Source organism: Tyto alba, unplaced genomic scaffold (genome assembly GCF_018691265.1).
Source record: "Tyto alba isolate M040663 unplaced genomic scaffold, T.alba_DEE_v4.0 Super-Scaffold_8, whole genome shotgun sequence".
Classification (NCBI taxonomy): domain Eukaryota; kingdom Metazoa; phylum Chordata; class Aves; order Strigiformes; family Tytonidae; genus Tyto; species Tyto alba.
The window spans coordinates 3,887,472-3,908,693 of record NW_024881329.1 but is presented as its reverse complement, the minus strand read 5'-3'; the positions used below and the strand labels follow the sequence as shown (position 1 = coordinate 3,908,693).

General features: G+C 43.0%; 1 protein-coding gene across 2 annotated transcripts in view; it reads right to left on the bottom strand.

Annotated features, from left to right (window-relative positions):
* The window catches only part of KCNQ1 (potassium voltage-gated channel subfamily Q member 1), a 357,709-nt gene extending 339,624 nt beyond the window's left edge, over positions 1 to 18,085 (bottom strand). Inside the window, exon 1 of one of the 2 annotated variants that reach the window (XM_042785622.1) lies at positions 17,611 to 18,085. In XM_042785622.1, the coding sequence (XP_042641556.1) occupies positions 17,611 to 18,002 (392 nt within the window). In that variant the 5' untranslated portion in view covers positions 18,003 to 18,085. The remainder of the gene's footprint in view (positions 1 to 17,610) is intronic. The other variant, XM_032984887.2, reaches the window with a different exon arrangement.
* Between the last annotated feature and the right edge of the window lie 3,137 nt (positions 18,086 to 21,222).

Here is a 21,222-nt window from a genome sequence, read left to right as displayed (position 1 = left end):
ATTTCTGCCTTCGGTTCCTGTCCTAAACCCGCACAGTTTTCCCATGGCTGTGGTATTTCACAGCCACTGCTGGCTAGAATTCAGGAGAATACAAAGTCTCTTCTACACACCACATGGCTTGAGCTTTTGGGGGGGTGGGAGGGAGGGAGGAGGGTGTGGAGGAAGACAAAAGAGGCACCTATAAAAAGGACAATGCCAATGAAGTCTGCTTAACAGACAGATGGGGTGAGAGAGAGAGACTGCAATACCAGTGAACACAGAGCACTTCATTTTAGCACCCAGATAGAAGCATCATCAGACGGCATTTGTTACAGGGATCAGAGGAAACCAAAGATACTCATGGCTGGTTTTTTCTTAACATCGCAAGACTGCTTTTCTTTCTTCCTTCTGAAACTGCATTTGTCCTGAAGCCAGGTGCAACCAGTACACCTCACAGGTAGCAGCAGTTGATGGATTGGATCAAGCTCCCTACTACTGAGTTTTGGATCATTAAGTAAACAATTTTAAGTGAAGCTGTATTGATTCTTTTTTTTCTTCCTCTAAACAGGTGGCAATTGAAATATGAGGAGCTCATAAAAATATCCCTTTTAACAGAGGAGATATAACTGATAAAAATAAACAGGAGGCCTAACTAAATAATTTTTTAAATATTTAAGATCAGTTGAACTACCACCAAACAGGGTAAAACCTGAGTTTAGTCTTACGGACTCATAGAGCTCCCTTTTGTAGAAAAAGACAGAATGATGGCCTCAATCTCCATTATAATGATCTTTGCAAGTGCTTGGTAACACAGAGAGTTACGTACACATATGTGCACACATAAACACACGATCTGTAACATCATACAGCTTGTGGCACATCAGAGGTTTACCCAACAAAGAACCAGAACAAAAATCCATTAGTATTTCTTGATTCAGTCATGGAAACAGAATTTTTTCTTTTAGTAAGTATCTGGATGACATTTTTGCCTTCGCCACCCTAAGTTTTCATTGATAAAATTATCACTTTACCATAGACAAGAACTAGTTAAAAACATCTATAAAGTTTCAATGTGAGGAGGAGGAGGAATTACAAAGTCAAAATACAATTAATATTGTTACCTTTTAATATTTATGTTTAAAATCAGAATGAAAAGTTAACTTAAAAAAATACTTAGAACATGCATTTGTGGATTTTCTTTTTCCCAAAAAAATTTACACAGGAAGGGGAAGATTACTAAGCAGTAATCACAGCTCTTAGAAATACATACATTACATGTACAATCCATCCACTGTAGATATATGGGCACCCCACCATAAGCTGAATAACACTGCAGCTTTGCCAAATTTGCCAAGTGAGCCCATGTGGTGTTCCCTCTACTCAGGACACAAGTGTATCTGATGAAAGGTTTATCTTTCCTTTCAACTCTCTATCAAGTACAGAACTCAGTGTAAACAAATTCCTATGGGAAAGTGGGAAAGAGAGTGGACAGAGTGGAATTTCAGCATCTCAAGTCTTCAGCAGACAGTAGATACTGTTATTACCCATTGTTAGAAATGGTTCTTGATAAACACTTTCAACTAGCAACTTCCACATATCGAGTCCTACCAGCAGGCAAAGCTCAAGAGTCCTTCAGACCAATAATAACTGCAGAACTGCTCAGTGAAGTACCACAGAAGCTCTAAACCTAGGTGCAACAGCACAAAACTTGATAAAAGTAAGGACACTGCTCCAGGTCACAAAAAAGGAGACCTTAAGATAATCAGGTATGTTGAATTCTGGTGGATTTTGACAACAGAAGGGTACTTCATTTCTGCAGTCTCACTAAAGATCTTAGCATACTGCATTAACACAGACCCTGCAGAGAGATTGCTATGTTCTTCAATCTCAGCTGCACACAAATGACGTTGAGGGTTATTTGAGAAGGCCTGAGTTTATCTGCCATGGAGCATCATACAAGTGCATGCTACCACATACCTGTAACAACGAGGCAGTACCTGCTTAAAGCAAGTCCTGCACGTAGGTACATCTCAGCTGGAGAAAGACTAGCCACTAATGAGTCAAAGGTCACATCAATTAGCCCTAGCAAGGGACAGGGCGATTTTATCACTTACCTACTATAACACAACTCTTGATGCTGGGTAACCTATCTTGATGATCCCATTAACCAGCTGAATTTCAGGGACACAATCGCCACTGTTAATACCTTAGAGATGGCTCATGGACTAACAGAAAGCCTAAAAGAGCCTCATAAAAATCGCCACATGCCGTGAGGAAACAAGTACTGCCCATGAAATCATCTGCTGGTAAAATGAGACTCAAAGGCTGAGAGACACAGCATGCCCTTCTGATGGATCTTCAAGGACACAGCTATCACCCATCACTTGTGGATGAGATCATTTAGCTCTGTTAACTCCTGGATGGGTTGACACCTCCTTTCATGCCGAAACTAGAAAGTTCTTGCAACAAAACCTGTCAGCCCTGAAATACAGAAGAATCTGTTCAACGTGCTCAGCTGTGTGTCTCTCTTACAGAAGAAGGGTACCAGAGAAGGGGTGGGAGTAAACACAAGACAGAGAGGTTGGGGGGCAGGGGGCAGAGGAGGAGAGCGAGAGAAGCGCACTGGACAATGACAGAAATTAAGTAAATTATTTCTGGTAACTCTCTCCAAGATCCAGGCATCTGCTATTTGCTGTCAAGCATAATAAACTAGGCCATTTTCAAAAAGCTGGGAAACTACTTTCAGACAGGAAAAAAAAAAAAAAGAAAAAAGTAGAAAACACTAGTGAACAATGTAGACCCAACTTCATGCACGCTGCCAGATGGAGGAGTGCACTAACAATCAAGATGCTCCCAAAGTGAGACCACGGTATAGGTCCACTTCTCATGAGATACCCAAAGTACACAAGGTCTTTGCTTCAGCAACAAGGCTGTCACTGCTAAGGCTTATGATCCCAAGAGAGTTAACAGAAAGGAGATATTTCCTTTGAAACCCTGATACAACCGTCACTTCTCTTAACTATGTGAGAAGAGCCACCCATCCAGCACATCCTGAGAGATCTCCATCAGCCACTCACTGTTAAATCAACCTGCAAATTGAGATATGGTGGATTCAACTAACAATCTACGATACGTAATATTTCATCCCCAAAATCTTTGCCAGTTTTAACAGCAAAACAGAACAACCTGGATGGGAAAGGAGAAATTCTGGTCACCACAGCAGCAATGTATTGAGAAGTCTTACATCTTGCTGTAAGCTCACTGGAAGGATCAATAGAGGAAGCACCAAAACAGCACATATCCTTTGTGTATCCATGCAGCTAAAGCCCCCAGAGTCAAAGGAATCCGGCCACCACATGTAGCACAAAGGCCTGAAGATTACCAAAAAACTCATAGTGGGTTTTAGATTGATCTGACATGAAAGGAGCAAAGGTACTTCATGGGAAGAAACAGAAAAGCTGGGGACAGAAAGAGCGCCAACCCTCCACCTTACACACACACGTGCCAAACTCAAGTGTCGCTAGGTTAAGAAATTGCCCAGCTACCGGGATCTGCATATATTCCTCTCACAGGGTGACTACAGAATCCTGGACACCTGGCCCACAGCAGGACCCATTACACTCAGATGAACCCTGATAAATATTCATCTGGGCTGTGCTTAAAGCCTTCCAGGGACAGATTCCACAGCCTTTCTGGGTAATGCAGTTTGTTGCTCCACTATCCCTCTCATGCAACAGGAGAAATTCAGAATACGCTTTAAAGACCATTACTTCTTATCAAATCCATGTGAACATGAAAAACAGATCTTTCTCCTCCTACCTAGGACAGTCTTTTGTTTGAAGACTTCCAAGTCATCCACCTTGTACTCTCCTACTGTTGCTCTTTATGCTGAGCTATCTTTCCTCAGATCACAATATCATGTTTCTAGTCCTTGAGTGGCTCTTATTCTCCCCCCAAACAGTTTTTTTATTCAGTTGGCCTACACCTTTGCTGACATACAGTACCAACTTCATCAACAAAGCAGGTTCATAAGCAAACAAGGGAAGCGTCAAGAATCTGATAAAGGATATATATGGCAACATCTGGGTTTTCTCTAGCCACAAACCCTTTTACTCCATCACAATCTGAAATTAAATCGACAGATTACTGGGGCTTGACCAGTTCATGTTGACTGCTAACATACATTGTATAAACTAACAGACTCATTTCCTCCAAGGGCTTAGAAATAGTTTGATTACTTGCTACGTAGTTTCCAGCAGAATCCCTCAAGAGAAGAATCATATGGCATTTGCATACATTATTTTAATAATGACATACACAGGCCACACACAGGTTTCCTGAAATGAACACTGTTTATTTGAAAAGAAAGGCATTTGATACAAAACTTTCCTCAGAAAAAGGAGACCACCTCAGCAGAGGCTAACAGCTAGTATCAAATTCTGCTTGAATGTTATCTACACTACTTTATGTAAGAGATATAAGCCAGTGTCCCTTTACTCATACAGATACTATTCACTGAAAACGTCTAGAAATTATACTCTTCTCATAGTACACCACGTTTTCAGTCTGCTCAATTTCTTAGTCTCACTTTACAGCAAGACTTGATGAAAGTATGTTTTATACAAAAGCCACACAAAAAAACCTGCCACAGAAGTCATCAGGAGATAACCTCAGTGTCTGACAATCAGCGCAACAAGCAACTCGCACGACCGCGGTACGGATACAGCCTTGCATTTGCTGCAAAACCTGCAGTCTGAAAGCCATGTTTCCTCCTCATTCTTGTAGCATTTTTCTCATTTTTATAGTTCAAATACATAGCTGTCCAAATAAGATCATGTCATAACAGTAAATAAAAGCTACAAAGAGCTGTCTGGAGTGAACAGAACTACGAAGGCATACAAGTAACACGACCGTGTAAGACTTAGATGTCTGTGCCTATCATACTTTACGCACTGCCGAAGCAGAGAGCTCAGACTGTTTAGCACTAGCATGCTGGACGACCTGTTGACATAGAAAACATCAAGTGAGCAGGTTTATTTTGTGTGAAGTGCTGAGATAATCCATTATCAATACGTTCTGGGTCATGGATAAGATAACGGCATACAATCACATGACGTTTACTCACACTACGGATAAAGCAGTACACATTTATTTATTTACTGACTGTCAGGTTTGATCACATTTCAGTGTCTCGTAAGACAGGAGTGAAAAACAAATCAAATCATCTCAACTAGATCTACTTAGGAAGAATATTAGGAAAAATAAAGAACTATTTGCTGAAACCTGTAAACGACAGATAAAGCCTTTGTTCTGCAGAATACAAACACCACTGATTCTTAACATGATTGGCAGAAGGCGTTCTTTTTTTTTTTGAAGCCACAAGATGGAAGATCTTTCCTCTTGTCTCTGTCCCCTATCTCCATTGCTCCACACAGATAATTGGGCAGAAGCATCTGAAGGGTGCAAGAATGAGGTTAGCAGCAGCCACTATTTCCTGCATCCATTCTCCTTTGCTGTATTTGTCAACATCCCTACAGGAGACGAGGCACATTTACTTCAGCTCTTAGTTGGACTGTGGTGCCCTCAAGGGTTACCGTGAAAAAGAAGAGCCCAGACAATTCCAGCCCATTTTCAGACAAGGCAGTTTCCCTGGGAGGGGGATAGATGCTGCAGGAACAAACACATTCTCTGAAGGTAATTCCTTACTTCCCAGAAGGAAGATACTTTCACTACCAAGACTGCAGCCTTTGTTGTACTAGAGATGAGCAAGGGTTCTGTCATCTTTGCCACCAATACCTTGCCTCTGCTGTTAAACCTAGTGCCTTTGGAGACAATCCAGGGAAATAACCTAATGGATGATTTACATTCTGGTCTCGAATTGTGACCCAGATTTCTTCCCTATCCAACCCACATAAAATTATGTAATATTAACACTGCAATAAAAATACATTGCTAAAAATTGAAAAAAACTAAACGTATCCCCAAGACTTTAGGGAGTACATTTGCAGAGGAGACTAGTGACCTCTGAGCACTGGAGTTACACATATCAAAGTGAGTGCAACCTTCTTGTGCCAGCTCAAGAATGCTGCCTGACAGTGAGCAGCTTATTGCAAGTGACACCACTCTCTGGCCTAAACAGAAGGGACAAGTCCGTGTTCTTGCCCAGTCTAGAACACATACGATTTTATTTTTAGAAATTTAGACCATTTATTTTTAGAAATCTACAAAGCTGCTGGTGAGATGGTGAAAAACTTGATTATATATGTTATATAATTTAACATATTTACTACAGGCAAGAGACCAGTAAAAGTTCATACAGAATTAGCATTATAAGATGCTTATCTTTCAGAAAAAACAAACAAACAAACAAACAAACAACAAAACCTTATTCACCACCTCAAAGCTCAGGAGCAATGCAACCCAACAAAGAGGATGTCAGGTAAAAACACCAGCAGGCCTGCGTGGATGAACAAGGAGCTCCTGGAGAAACTCAAACACAAAAAGGAAGCCTACAGAGGGTAGAAGCAAGGACAGGTAGCCTGGGGGGAATACAGAGAAACTGTCCAAGGGATCAGCTTAGGAAGGCCAAAGCCTTAATAAAATTAAATCCAGTCAGGGACATCAAAGGCAACAAGGAAAGCTTCTGTAGGTACATCAGTGATAAAAGGAAGACCAGGGAAAATGTGGGACCTCTCCGGAAGGAAATGGGAGACCTGGTTACCCAGGATATGGAGAATGCTGAGGTACTCAGCGACTTTTTTCCCCATCTTCACTAGCAAGGGCTCCAGCCACATGGCCCAAGGGGCAGAAGGCAAAGTAGGGACTAGGAGAATGAAGAACCACCCACTGTAGGAGAAGATCAGGTCTGAGACCATCTAAGGAACCTGAAGGTGCACAATTCCATGGGGCCTGATGAGATACATCCATGGGTCCTGAGGGAACTGGCAGATGAAGTGGCTAAGCCACCACCCATCATATTTGAGAAGTCATGACAGTACAACAAAGTTCCCACTGACTAGAAAAGGGGAAACATAACCCCCATTTTTAAAAAGGGAAATAAAGACCCAGGGAACTATAGGCCAGTCAGTCTCATCTCTATGCCTGGCAAGATCATGGAGAGGATCCTCCTGGAATCTATGCTAGAGCACACGTAAAATAATGACATGATTGGTGACAGCCACCATGGCTTCACTAAGGGCAAATCCTGCCTGACAAATTTGGTGGCCTTCTATGACAGGCACTGACGGGGAAGGGAAGAGCTACTGACATCACCTACCTGGACTTGTGCGAAGCATCTGACACTGCCCTGCATGACATCCTTGTCTCTAAATTGGAGAGACGTGGGTTTGAGGGATGGACCAATCGGTGGATAAGGAAAGGGCTGGGTGGTTGTGGTCAACACCTCAGGGTCCAGGTGGAGACCAGTGAGGAGTGCTGTCCCTCAGGGGTCCCTGCTGGGACCAGTACTATTTAACATCTTTGTCAGGGACCTGGACAGTGGAACTGAGCACACCCTCAGCAAGTCTGGGGATGACACCAAGCTGCGTGGTGTGGTTGATACTCTAAAGGGCAGGGATGGCATCCAGAGGGACGGGCTGGAGAGGGGAGCCCGTGTGAGCCTCATGGAGTTCAACAAGGCCAAGGGCAAGGGCCTGCCCGTGGGTCAGGGCAATCCCAGGCACAAACCCAGGCTGGGCCCTCGAGGAGTGGCAGGAGAGCAGCCCCAAGGAGAGGGACTGGGGGGGGTTGGTGGGGGGAAAACTGCCCGTGAGGCAGCCCCGTGCGCTGGCAGCCCAGAACCCACCCGTGCCCGGGGCTGCAGCCAGAGCAGGGGGGGCAGCAGGGCCAGGGAGGGGATTCTCCCCCTCTGCTCCGCTCTGGGGAGACCCCCCTGCAGTGCTGGGGCCAGCTCGGGGGCCCCCAACAGCAGAAGGACACGGAGCTGCTCGAGCAGGGCCAGAGGAGGCCACGGAGATGCTGGGGGGGCTGGAGCAGCTCCCCTGGGGGGCCGGGCTGAGAGAGTTGGGGGGGTTCAGCCTGGAGAAGAGAAGGCTCCGGGGGGACCTTCGAGCGGCCTCCCAGGGCTTAAAGGGGGGACAGGAAAGGGGGGGAGGGACTCTGGATCAGGGGATGTAGGTATAAGTCAAGGGTTAATGGTTTTAAACTGAAAGAGGGTAGATTTAGATTGGATATATGGAAGAAGTTCTTCCCTGTGCCGGGGGTGAGGCGCTGGCCCAGGGTGCCCAGAGCAGCTGTGGGTGCCCCCTCCCTGGAAGGGTTCAAGGCCAGGTTGGACGGGGCTGGGAGCCCCCTGGGCTGGGGGAAGGGGGCCCTGCCCGGGGCAGAAGGGCTGAGACTTGATGATCTTTAAAGTCCCTTCCAACCCAAATCATTCTAGGATTCTATGACGAACACCTGGCAAGTAATTTTAATTGCCCTAATTTTAGAGATATGTATAAGTTTTTGTCTTTACTGGTTGCTCCTTTCCTTTTATCTTTACTAGTTGCTCCTACTGAAAAGCAAATACCTATTTGCATAGTGAAGTTAAACACATGATGAACATTTCTTGCAGAATCAAAACAAATTACTTCAACAAATGTGTTATACTTTCCTATTACTGGAAAAGAAAACAGATGCTCTATTTCTTTCAGGGTGTGAGAGCCAATAAATGATAAACAAAAGCACAACCTGTTAGAATAAACAAAGATTTGGTACTATTTCAAGATCTTAGTTCACTAAGTACAGTATATTTCTCATTTGAAGTAAGCACTAGTCAAGTTATATAACAAAGCATTTATTTTTCAGATAACCTCAGCAGAAGGAGGCATGCAAAAGAAAAGGGATTTTATAGTTAGGAGTAAAACCTTTCAGTTTCCTATTACAAAATATGACAAAATTGTATTGTCAAATGATGTAACAAGTCCACTGGCATTAGCAAAACACGTGTGAGATTTATGTTCCTATTGAAAACTTGAATATGAAATCCAAACATCAGGATCAATATTTGCAGAAGCAGAAGAAACTTGAAAGGATGCAGAAACCCTGTCCTAGGTTTATTTTGGCTTTGGTTAACGTTTTTCATAAAAATACTAAAACATCACATTGGTTGTGAGGAACATATGAGAAAAACTCTAAAGAGCTACTCTACGAACATTGTTACGAATCTCTAAAGACCACCTAACAATTTGCAGTGTAACTTCTGATTTTCAGGAGTTTAAACTTCCAAGACTGCAGTTTTTAATGTTTGATATATTCCTTGCACAAAGTCACACACACAGACATGTTCTTTTCTTAAACTCAGAAAGGAATCAGCCAGTCTTGAGAAAATGTGTGTTCGTTAACTTAAACCACTGGTAGTTCTGACACTAAAACAGTTCAGACAAAAAGCTTGCTTTTGCCACAGTAGTTGCCCTAAGCTTTAAGAAACCCTTGGCTTCCCCTGTGGCTGCCTATTTTTTATATTGAAATTTTTCCAGGTTCTAAGTTTTCTGTTGAACAGTGTGGGTGTTAAGGGAGGAAATTGCCATTTAAGAAATGTAGGACAGTACTTTTATTTTTGTGGGATTTTTGGTGGTGGTGGTGGTAGTTTTGGGTTGTCTGGTTTGTTTTTTTAAAAAAACCCAAACAAACAAGTAGCTATACTATACCCACACACTTATTCAGGCCCTGCTTTGCATCCTGTGCAATTTCTTACAGTTCTTTAAACATAGAAGACAGCTATTACTTTATTATTCTTTACCATGAAATCAGGAAAGAAGGAAGATGAAAATCCCTGTGTCCTCAGAAATTGATCATGCCAGAAAAGGGGAAAGTTTACACCAAACACCTCTCTAGTACTCCAAGTGTGCACGAATTGGTGGCCAAAGAAAACTTTGATTTAGAGTAGCTTTAGAATTTCCTATTAAAAAAAAAAAAAAAAAAAAAACCACACTGTCTAAAAACATACAGTAAAAATAATATTAAGTTTGACTACTAAATATTGAACACTCCCTCTATTAAAAATATATGTATATACACATATATATACATATCTTTCTAGTAGGAGGTAAAATAAAATTGCAAGCTTCTGCTATGGCAGTAGCTTGCAAATACATGTGCTCTGCCATTATCATTACTGGTATTATAATGGTTCTCACAGGCCATTGTGCCAGATGAAGCATGACTGTATGAGGAGAGCTAGTACCTTACCTAAAAACTCACTAATCTACACATTCTTTTTCTGTAGCTCAGCCTACCCATCAGGCTTATTTGCAACTGGCAACCTTCCAACGCATTTGAAACTTGTGTTGGACCTCTTGGTGACAGGCAGAAAACACCTTGCCCCCAACAAGACACTATTTTCTATCTGGAACTGAGTAAGCAAGCATTCACAGCTTTTGTGTTCAGCCACTAATGCACATTAAACAATCTATTTACACACAAAATTAATGAGGTACTGCCAATTTTAAAGTCAGAAAAGCACTGTGCCTGTGCATAGCTCCCTACAGCATATGTTGGCACCGTTGTTTGTAGCACATCCAGCACTCGGGCACTTATTTGGAGTTCAGCCTAATTAGTTCACTGCAATTGAATCTCAACTCTAGCCTTGATTCAGCTGCAATGAAAGTTTTGAAAGAAGCCTATCTACACAGCCTTGCAAGTTTTTTTCCCTGGCACGTGAAGAGCCAGGGCAAGAAAGTGTGCCAGAATTGCCCAACCAACCATTTGACAGATAGAGAGAAATGTGAATACTGCACTTACTGGTTTTCTTAAGATCATTCATGTGCAACGTTTAAAGTTAGAATAATTCTTTTCCTGGAGAAACAAACACCAGAGGAGGACCTGAAATGTTATACTGGAAGAATGATAAGAGAGAAGGCCTACCCGCAGAAAAGCCTGTCCAAATTTAATACATTTATAACTTTTGTGTGTGCATTCCACAGACACAACCTGGATGCACCGAGCATTAATGTTCAGAAGCTTACAGCCTTCTGCTTCCATCAGTTATTCAAAAACCTAAAACATCACTTCAATTACAAAGTCTTTTTCTCCCCCAAGGAACTCTCTGTCCTCATGCAGCTTCTGTGCCTGCCTGTGGACCACAGGTCAAGATGACACTCAACAAGTGTTTTTTTTTTTCAAGTAGCCGACCACATCATGCTATTCATTTCAAAACAGAAATTGAATTTCCATAATTACTGCTAGAGATACTGTGTGCCTTTGAAAGGCATTTAAATTAGAAGATACCCAGATTTTCACCTTCCTTCCCCTTCAACAGTCAGAATACTTTTCCAAAATCATTTTCATGCAGCAATGATTAAATGTGACAAATGATGCAAAGATGGTGGTTTAGTCAAAGTGACTTCCAGGCATTAATTACTAGTGGTTGACGCTGAGAGGATATAGTTTATGATACTGCTTTTCTTTCTGATGACAGTCAATTACTAAGTACACTTAGGTAATATTTTTTTTTTCATTTTTAGTCAATTATGTAGGTATTAGTATCTGCATTTCTTATCCTGAGAATTTCCACTGTCCCACTGGGAGAGAGAAATGGGGACCCCTCCTGCCATGTAACTACGCTGTCACTCCTAAGGTCTTCTTGGCACAGGCTTGGAATGGTCTCGGTCACAGGACAGCCAGATAGTCCTCAGCAAAAACAAAACTTCTGTCAAATTACAGGTTGGGAAACATGGCATAGGCAAGAGTGGAAAGCTGTATACTGGCCAGCCCAAATACTCTCTCAATCACACAAGTCCCAAAGAAGTATCTTCATGTAATATTGTAGCTAAGGGGCTGCACTGTGGCATGCAGCAGGGAAGGAGGGAACAGCAAAACCTTTAAGTCACCTTTTTTTCACCTCACCTGCGTCCAAAATCTGCCAAGACTCAGAACTTCAGTATCTGGCTGATCAGCAAACAGGGCTGACTCTGCAACAGCAATTCCTAAACATTATAGTGCATTGTCTTACATGTACGACCACCTAAAATAATGGGACAGGCAAAAGGTCTTCCCTCCTCTCTGGGAATATGTAAAGTTGGCTTTCCAATCCCTCCTTCTCTCTGATAAAATTGTTACCAAGCATATTAATAGATACACGGTGCTAGGTTGCAAAGATGTCCACTCTGCTGCAAATCAAAACACCAGACTGGAGTAGGTCAGGGCAAGAATAAAGCTACATATATCACCTTGTTTCCACCTCATTTTTCCCTGTTATAGTCCTTGAGCATGTCTGTGACCTCAAAGATCTATATAAGCCGTAGCACACCATGCTCTTGAAAACACGAAGTGAGAAAGTGACAACTGTATTATTACAATTGTATCTAACATGAATGGATGGGAGTGCCAGGCTCCAGTAATACAAATAAATGTTAAACACTGACTGCAAGCAACCAAAACTCATAGACAAAAGTCATAGAGAAATAAAGCAAACTTTTGTTCACATCAGCTTCTGCATGACAAGCATAATCTCCCTCTCAAACATGCCAAAATGAGGGGGTCAATTTGACAAAAAAACCTAAACCTGCGTTTCCCTGCAACTGACCGCAGCAGAAAGAATATGACTGTGATCACACTATTTTCCTTTCCTTCCACTTAGAAAAGCCACACAAATCTCTAAACACCCCAATATTTAGTACTTCATGTTTTGCTCCTTTTTTTACTCAGTTTATTCTAGTCTGAAAGAAAAATTAGTCATGTGTGAGCACATGCACACACTAATTATTTTATAGATAATTTTCCCTCCTCAACAGTTTACACACCAAGTATGAACCAGTAGGTTTGGAAGTATGCTTGCAATACACTTGGAAACAGGACAAAAAATAGGATTTTAAGTTAGAGTTTAGCTCCTTTCTCACAGTACTGTATGTAAACAGCACTATGTAAACACTGCATTGCCTTTAACAACTGATTACTATAAATCCTGATACACAAGCAACTGGAATATTCTATCTACCCTTGCTTCTTATCTTTGCATGCGTACACATGCAGGCACACTTCTGAGAGTCTGCCTGTTTCTAGAGACCAGTCTCCCAAATCTCAACCACCGGCCAATCAAAGCTTATGTAAACACCTTGGGATTTGAACAAGCTCAATGACAATCACTGCCGATTAAACCAAACGTACACAAAGGCAAAGTAAATTGAACGAGGTACACGCATGCAAAGATAAGATAGAAGATGATTATCTTGCATGGCAACAAAGGAGAGCTGCCATACCTAAACAGACCAATGGTCCATCGGTTTCCAAACTGTTCTCTCTGCTAACGGTCAACACTTCAAAGAATGTGGGGAGTCAGCATGCAGTGTGAGTTGCCAGAGGTCATTATTTGCCATACTGAGAACAAGAGAAATCGCCAGAAAGCTCATAACTTAAGTTTCTTCAGGCATGTTTTAAGACATTCTATTTTAAAGTACTTGAAGAGGGTGAGAATAAGCTCTTCCCTCATGCATTTAAATCTAAAGTAATTTTTTTAAATATCAAAGACTTTACTTATTCTTTTTACAGTCGTTTCCAACACTGGGACAGAATCTCAGGATTTCATCGGGCCACTACGAGGACAGAATTTAAGCTTCTTTTGTCCTTCCACCTCTCTTCACACGGCCTGAAAACTCAACTAGTTAAGGCCACAAAATATTTCACCTCTCAAAGCCAATACCCCAAGGTGCACTACTATGATAAATGTGATAAGATGCCCCAGCCCCAAAGGTCATTGTGAACAGTGGCACGCAGTCACCGCCTCGCCTCCGACAGCCAAGGGGGGCTTGGTGGCTCTGGCAGGACATTACCATACATGCAGCCAAACCACAGGGCAAGCTCCTGCCTACAAAATCCAAGTTTCCAAGCAACTACCAGTTGCGTCTGCAGAAGCCACACATGTTAATCTTCAGCTATCAAGCACAACTTACTTGCACAGGTAGAATTAAGTGTACGTACACTATATACTTCATATATTTAAATGAAATTTAATACAACATCAAACCAAGTCATGTAGCTGAAATAAGTTTCTATCACCTCCACTAGTATTTTTAGGCAGTGTTTTCAAGTGGTAAATTAATAGCTGATTCCCCATTCCTTCTACCCATAGACACTATTTCCATAGCCTATAAAAATCTAGTTTAAAAATCTAGTTTAAATGATTCATGTCTTATTCTGCTCACTTGAGACATTTCTGCTCTTTGGTCTGAGAAAGTAAGACAAATCTCAGAAAAGACCTGTGCAGAGTTCATCTCATTTAATCAGCGACTGTGATATCAAATTATCCTGGAAGATTAAAAATATCAACAAAGGAATATACCTTTTGCATCTTGGAAAACAGGCATTTCAGACGCTTTTTGGAAGAAATAACTATTCAGAAGTAAAGAGGTCATTGGTCTGACAAGATAACCAGATGTCATCCTTTAGATCAAGGGGTACACCAGGGGCTTTGCTGCACACCAAAACATACAGCAACCTAAATATGAAACAAACATACCAGCATAGAAACATACCAGCATAGAAAGGTGCTCAACTTCCCTTTTCTGAACACTATATTATAAAAATAAGGAAAATAGTTCTGCATTATCAGTTCTTAGCTATTAATATTCTAGATACCACTGATTAAGATTCCTGAGCAGGAAAAGTGACTGTAGATGTATCCCTTAGCGCTCGATAAACTGTGTTTCAACAACCAACTACAGATACAGGTCCAGAACAAGTTACATTGACTACTCCAGGAGTTGTTTCTAAATTTAATAATTTCAGTGTATAATTAAGAACACAGCCACACACTGCACACAACCTAGAACAGCACAACAGACAGAAAACAAAGAAGCCTGCAGGGCTCATTGCTCCCATCTTCAGGCTAGGTCTCAGCCAGGACCCTCTACTCAGCTTTGGTCTTTATGCCCTAAATTAACACCACTTCTGTTACCTTTCCTTCCCCTCTGAACCTTCAAGATAGCGACCGAGACCTCCCCAGCTGCTGAAAGCCCCCAGAATAAAGCAAGAGGAAGCCAGCAAAGGAGTCACAAAGAAGCAACAGGGAAATGACATCAGTCTCAAACTCATTTTGGCGGGAGAGACAACCATCAGGGACCTTGTACATCGCAAGGTAAAATCCAGCTTAGCTCTCTATGAACATGTTTGTGTGCTGACAACAAAATAATCAAGTTACTTATAACTCCAAGTCCGTTTTAGCTCTACAACTCATCACTTGTAATCAGCTGCTTACAAAAAGCTAGAAAACCACCTGCAAAAATCAGGTTCCATGCATCCGCCAGAGTAAAGGCTGAGACACAGCAGCTTCTCTGGACCAAACAAACTGCCTGTCTTCTCAGTTAATTTCAGTAACAAATTTCTGCTTTGTAGCAACTATTAACCTACCAATACTCAGCATCTGGCTGGCAGTGGCTGTACTCGGAGAGCATGCCTTGGTGCTGCAGAAAGCAAGCATGCCAGGAAGTTGCTTTGGAAGCTCAGAAAGCAAGAGTTAGAGAGGTATGGACCAAAGATCAGTAACCGAAAACATTATTTAATGGACACAAGAAGCACAGGTTTATCTACTACAGAAACAAGAAGTCGGGATGGCCGAGGACAGTCCAGACTCACTTCCCTCTGCTGGTGGAAACCAGAGTGAGGCTGCCTAAAAATACACACATGGTACTTGCACATCACCTTGCAAGACACACATGAGGGTGTTAGTACCCTCTTCCATCTCTTCATGGTACTCAAGAGAAGGAATTTGCACAACGCTTACTAAAGGCTTGAGAATATCTACTGTCACTGTCATTCACCATTGCATCAGAAGAGCTCTTCTGGAAAGAGGGGAAATGCTGGGACTAATGCTTACAACATATTTAACTGTGTATTGGGGGCAGAGACAGGCAATGACTTCCTGTGCATATTGCAATCTCTTCCCTAAAGTAGAATTACAAAATCTTAATTCTTGCACAGATAGGATTAATCCACATTGCTAATACTTGAAATAAAACAGTTAAAATTCAGGCTAGAATCTTAGATAGATAAAGGGATCTAACAGGGTTTTTTTCATGATTTTCCTAGGTCTACTTGTTAAGGTTTAGAAAAGATTAATTAAGATTCTGAACACAATTTATTGGCCCTTCTATACATAATTTGAGACACCTGAAAGAGGTCAGAAGTCATAAAAGATGGCTGCCTAAAACCCCTTTTTTTTGGGGGGGGGGGGGGAAGAACTCCTATTCCTGAAAGTGTTTTACATTGTTCAACCACAACTATTAGATACTTCATAATTATAGCCATTAGCTGTTTTGTCATCTAATGGCATTATCATAATGCTAAAGAGAATGGAGCCCACAATTATCTCAGCAGCTGCACACAGTCATCTCCCAATTAAATACATTCAGATGACAGCTGTTTTCCCTCCACTAAAATAAAGCTGGTACCACTTACCTGACTACCCAAAGACTCCAGAATCTTCAAATGCGGAATATAAGCACACAATCTTGAATTGACTTAAAATAATAGTTACTTAGAAGTGAAAATCAAAATATAATAATTATATCATAAAAACTGATTTTTATCAAAGTCTTTTGTCTTTGGATTTTGACCATAACTTCTTTACCTCTAGCTGTTGTAATAAGCATGTATATGTGTAGTGTGTGTGTGTGTATGTGTGTGCTTGGGCATGCAAAGAATAAATAGACACCACAATTCTACCTGACCTTATTACCTAGATTTAACATATGCAAACTGCTCAAGGGTCATGCAAGCCTTCTGCAACATCTCGATCAAAAAGCACTGTTTTTTCGTGGAGGCACTTGTTGAGACCCTCAGGCACCGCTGAGCTACCACGCACTGGCTTGGGGTGGGTGCAGCGCTCCACAGGGAATATTCTACCCGGAGCAGTTTTCAATTTGCCTGAAGCTAAGTAGCTTTAACACCCTACAAACACCGTCGTCCTCCTTCCTGTCTAAAAATAACAGCAATGGCATTCATAACTAATAGGACACGATGTTAGAGCAAGGGTCGTTAAAAGAGGCAAGGAAAAGGAACTTCACCTGTCTCTTGTTCTCCTCTAACACTGGTAACGCACCTATTCAGTCAGAAACAGATGCTGTGCAGTAAACTGGAAAATCAGGAGCCGTTGCATTAAAAACTACTAAAGAATGGACGGCGTTGTTACCTACTCATTTCCACGCTCAGAATGAACCATTTATGTCAACTCCTCAGGTAACTTTCTGAAGAAAACTGCCTGAAGCTAGCTCCTGCTCTTTCTGATTGATACGGCTAAAGGCTCCCGACCTGAAACACTGCATTTCTGTTTAAAGTAAGAGAAAACTTTCCCCCAGAGCGTGACTTTGGTTTGCTTTACACCTGTATAAAACAGACAAAAAAAAAAAAAAAAAAAAAAAACCAAAAAAAACCTAACCCAGCCCAACCACCACCACGGAGGAGCTCGCATCGGCGAGACGCTCAAGCCTCGAGCACCGTGCCGCTCTGGAAAGCTCCGGGGCCGAGCCCCGTGAGGGGAGGCGGGAAGGCGGGAAGGGGCCACGGCGGCAGCGGGCGGGCGTGAGGGGCGGCCCCGAGAGCCCCTCGCACCCACGGCGGCGGCCCGGCCGCCGGGAGGAGCCGCTGTAACGGGAGCCCGGCGCGGAGCAGGTGGGCCCGGGGCGGGGAGCGGGTACTCACACGGTGAAGTGGTACACGAAGCACTTCCAGCCCGTGGGTCGCTCTAAGAAGTTGTAGACCCTGCCCTGGACGTTGCTGCGGCTCAGCAGCGGCTTGCGGAGGCTGTAGATGGAGACGCGGGGGTCGAGGCTGACGGGGGGCCGCGGGCAGTCGGCGTTCACCACCACCATCTCGCTCCTCAAGCGGCGCGGCCGCTCCCGCTCCGGGCTGCTGCCCGCCGGCGGCTGCCCGCCCTGGGCGGCGGCGAGCGGGGCGTAGTGGGCGTTAGGGGTGCTCTCGGCCAGCTCCAGCGCCGAGGGCTTCTTGCCGAGCGTCACGCTGCCTTTCCTGGGCAGCGACAGCCGGCCCAGGCTCCGGCTTTTCGGCTCGCCCGGGGGGGAACTGGACGACATGGCTGGGGGAGGCCGGGCGGTGCGGGAGCTGCCCTGCCCCGGGGAGCTGCGGGCCGGCGCCGGGCGCCCTCTCCCGCCGCCGCCGCTGGCCCGGCCCCCGCGGGGGCGGCTCCTGGCCGGGAAAGGTGCGGGGAGGCGGCGGCGGGCGGGCCCGGCTCGGCTCGGCTCGCAGTCCTGGCACCGCCCGCCCGGAGGCGCTGCCTGGGCCGAGGGAGCCCGGGCGTCCCCTCAGCCCCGGCCCCGCCCGCCCCTGGACCCCCTCGCTCTCCTCTCCTTCCTAACCTCGACCCGTTTCACCTGCCCCCTGGCCACCGACGTGGCTGCCTGGAGGCGGCCTCTTGCCCTTGCGAGGCCCAGCGTGCTGCTGGGACCGGGGAGAAGCCCGCCAGCTCCCCAGAAGCGCAGCGGGCTCCCCCACCTTCTCAGCATCCGTGGGGACAAAGCGTTCCAGTAAGCATTTCCCACGCTTGTTGCCTGTCGGGGCCTTGAGCTCCTGGGGTACAAAGCCCTTACCTCAGGTTTAGGACCACCAGAGCCTTCGGGGTCTGCTGCTTCAACCCTTTTTGCAGAATTTCAGCGTCTGGGAGCAGCAGAGCTCTGCTGGACTTGGGGTCCTCCAGGAGGCTCTTTTAAATATTAGTAACAAAAATAAGGGCCTGGCCAACAGGCCTTGCAGTCCCTGGTGCTACTGTAACATAAGGGAGAAAATAGCTAAGTAACTGAGCAAGTTGTAGAACACCATAAACACAATTCTGCAGATGTGCACCCTCTGCAAATTGGGTCTCCCACCAACACCAAAAGCATTTTTTCTCCGTGGAAGGGTGCGTGTCTTTGAGCACTAATAACACGTTAACTGGAGGGCTTGGATAACTTTCCTGTGTAGTGGAGTACGTTATGACTTACTTAGCCATGGTGTGAATCTATTTGTCATGGCAATAAGAGTCTTTTTTGCACCAATTAGTTAACAATTTCTATTCCCAGAGGGAAAGAGGAGGGTGCTCTTTGATCTAGAGTGCTGGGGATTTTTCCTTCTAGCCCAAAATAGAACAGAACTAATAAGAGCTATGTTGAGTTCATGGTTGATACTGGTACTTGGACAAGAATGTTGCGGGAAGATAAGGTGCTAAATAAAGTTAAACAAAAACAACCCAGCTAATTGCAGTTCCCTTCAAATGTCAGGCTGCACGTATGGTAGGGGAGCTGGGCAAGATCCTTCACTAGTGTAAACTACAAGAGCCTACAGTCTTGCTTAAGTACTAATTTACACCTGTGAAGGATCTGGCTCCTTCTTAGGAATGCAAAAACAGAAGTGCTAAAAAGAGAATTTGCAAAACTTGTGTCTAAACCAACAACGTACTAACCAGGCTTTTCCCCCCTCCACCAGACCAAGAAGAACAAACTACGTTAATAAAACCAGCATTTCAAAGGAAACTTTTCCTGGATCCAGTCAAAATAGAACAAGGTTTCTCTATTTTGAGAAATGGTTCTTTCTTGTAATAAGCACGCAAGAAAAATGGCTAGTGGAAGAAAGAATGTCATTGCTACCCTTGAAGGCTCACTGTTTGAGGACTAGCCTGATAAAGTCTTGATACTAAAGTTAACAAATGTGTTTCTTTATGTAAGCGTTCCACTTTGTTTTAAAGACCAGTATATTGTCTGGGTTATACAGGACCATATCTTGGAGCAAGCTGCAAAACAATTTCCAGACTTCAACAAAACGAGAGGCTCTATGTTCATATGTACCTTATGTTGTTCTTCAGAAGCTGTTTTCAAAATCTTTAAAAAATATCATGTCGTTATGTTATTTATCCACCAGTTAACAAAACAGAGAATAGAAACCCCAATATATCTGAACCTAAGAAAATGGAATTTCTGTATTACTTACGCAACTTCCTTCCAAAACAAAAGCTGGAGAAGTATTGCGTACTTAATAGCTAGCCAGGGAACAAAATTGTTAAGAACTAAATCTGATCCTCAGTGTTCAGTGAGAAACTGTTCCAAGCAACCAAAGTTTGTTTCAGTAATTTTCTCACTGCAAAACAAGTCTGAAATATATTTCATAGCCCAATATATTGAACTGTTTTTCAGGTAAGAAATATTTTCATAAGGTTTTGGTTTGGACCTCTAGTGTTGGCTAAATCTTTCAAAGAATTATCACAAATAAAGGAATTTTAAAATATTTAAAATTAGTATTTAGGCAATATCTAAACATCCTTTCCCTGGAGTCAAGGTATTAATCAAAATCTACTTTTTTAAATGTGTTACTGATGGATGACGACACTTATTTTGTATAGTAAAAAATAATTTTGTTAGATGATTCCCAGCTAGTTCACGTTACTGAATGCTAAGACATCTGTCTGGCATAGGTGAAGGCAAGAGCATACTTAAATAAAGGTATCAAATAGATTACTATTTAGTGATGAGAATCCAGGGAATAATTATTTTTAATATATATCAAGTTACCAAAACTGTATTATAATTTGCAACATTTTCAAGATGAATACTTTAACATAGTAATGGCACTTCCTGGTTTTCCCCTTCATAAGTAGCCATATCTTGATATTAATCATGTTTGTTTTACAAAACAGAATTATTTAAGTGGAAGAAGAGAAAAAAATCCAGAGAGTACGGAGTATACATGGAAGAGCTGAAACTGGGAAGAGGAAACAGATGAGTTCTAAAATATGTTTATGGATCCAAGTAGCTAGGCTTTGATAGTAAAGAGAGTAGGAAAAGATGTTGGATAAAGAGGATATAGGTTTTCAATATTAAGGTGGAACTACTACACTGAATTGTTTCTTAAACCAATAATAATTTAGTCTACTTTGAGTCTTTACAGAACTGTAGCAAAATTAGCACAACGATGATATGTCTTATTTCACAGTTTGCAAGTACTGTTTTAAACCTTTGTGTCTTTAAGAGGATTTTGATTCTAGAAATGAGATGTCATAAGTCACTAAAGTGTGATGATAATACACCAGTAAAGCTGATGGTAAAGCTCCCTATTCTAGTCATTTAATTGGAGCAGGACTAGGAGAGCATTTCTGAAAATCCCACCATTGGGCTATAGTAGATCAGAAATACTGGTACCAGCTTGGGGCTGTGTTTCTGTTACGACCAGCATTGTGCATGCATTGCCAGATGTGCTCATTACATGCTGTATTTTCACTCTCTGTCTGCCATAGTGCCGTGTAGGATTGTACCGCTAAATGTTTACAGG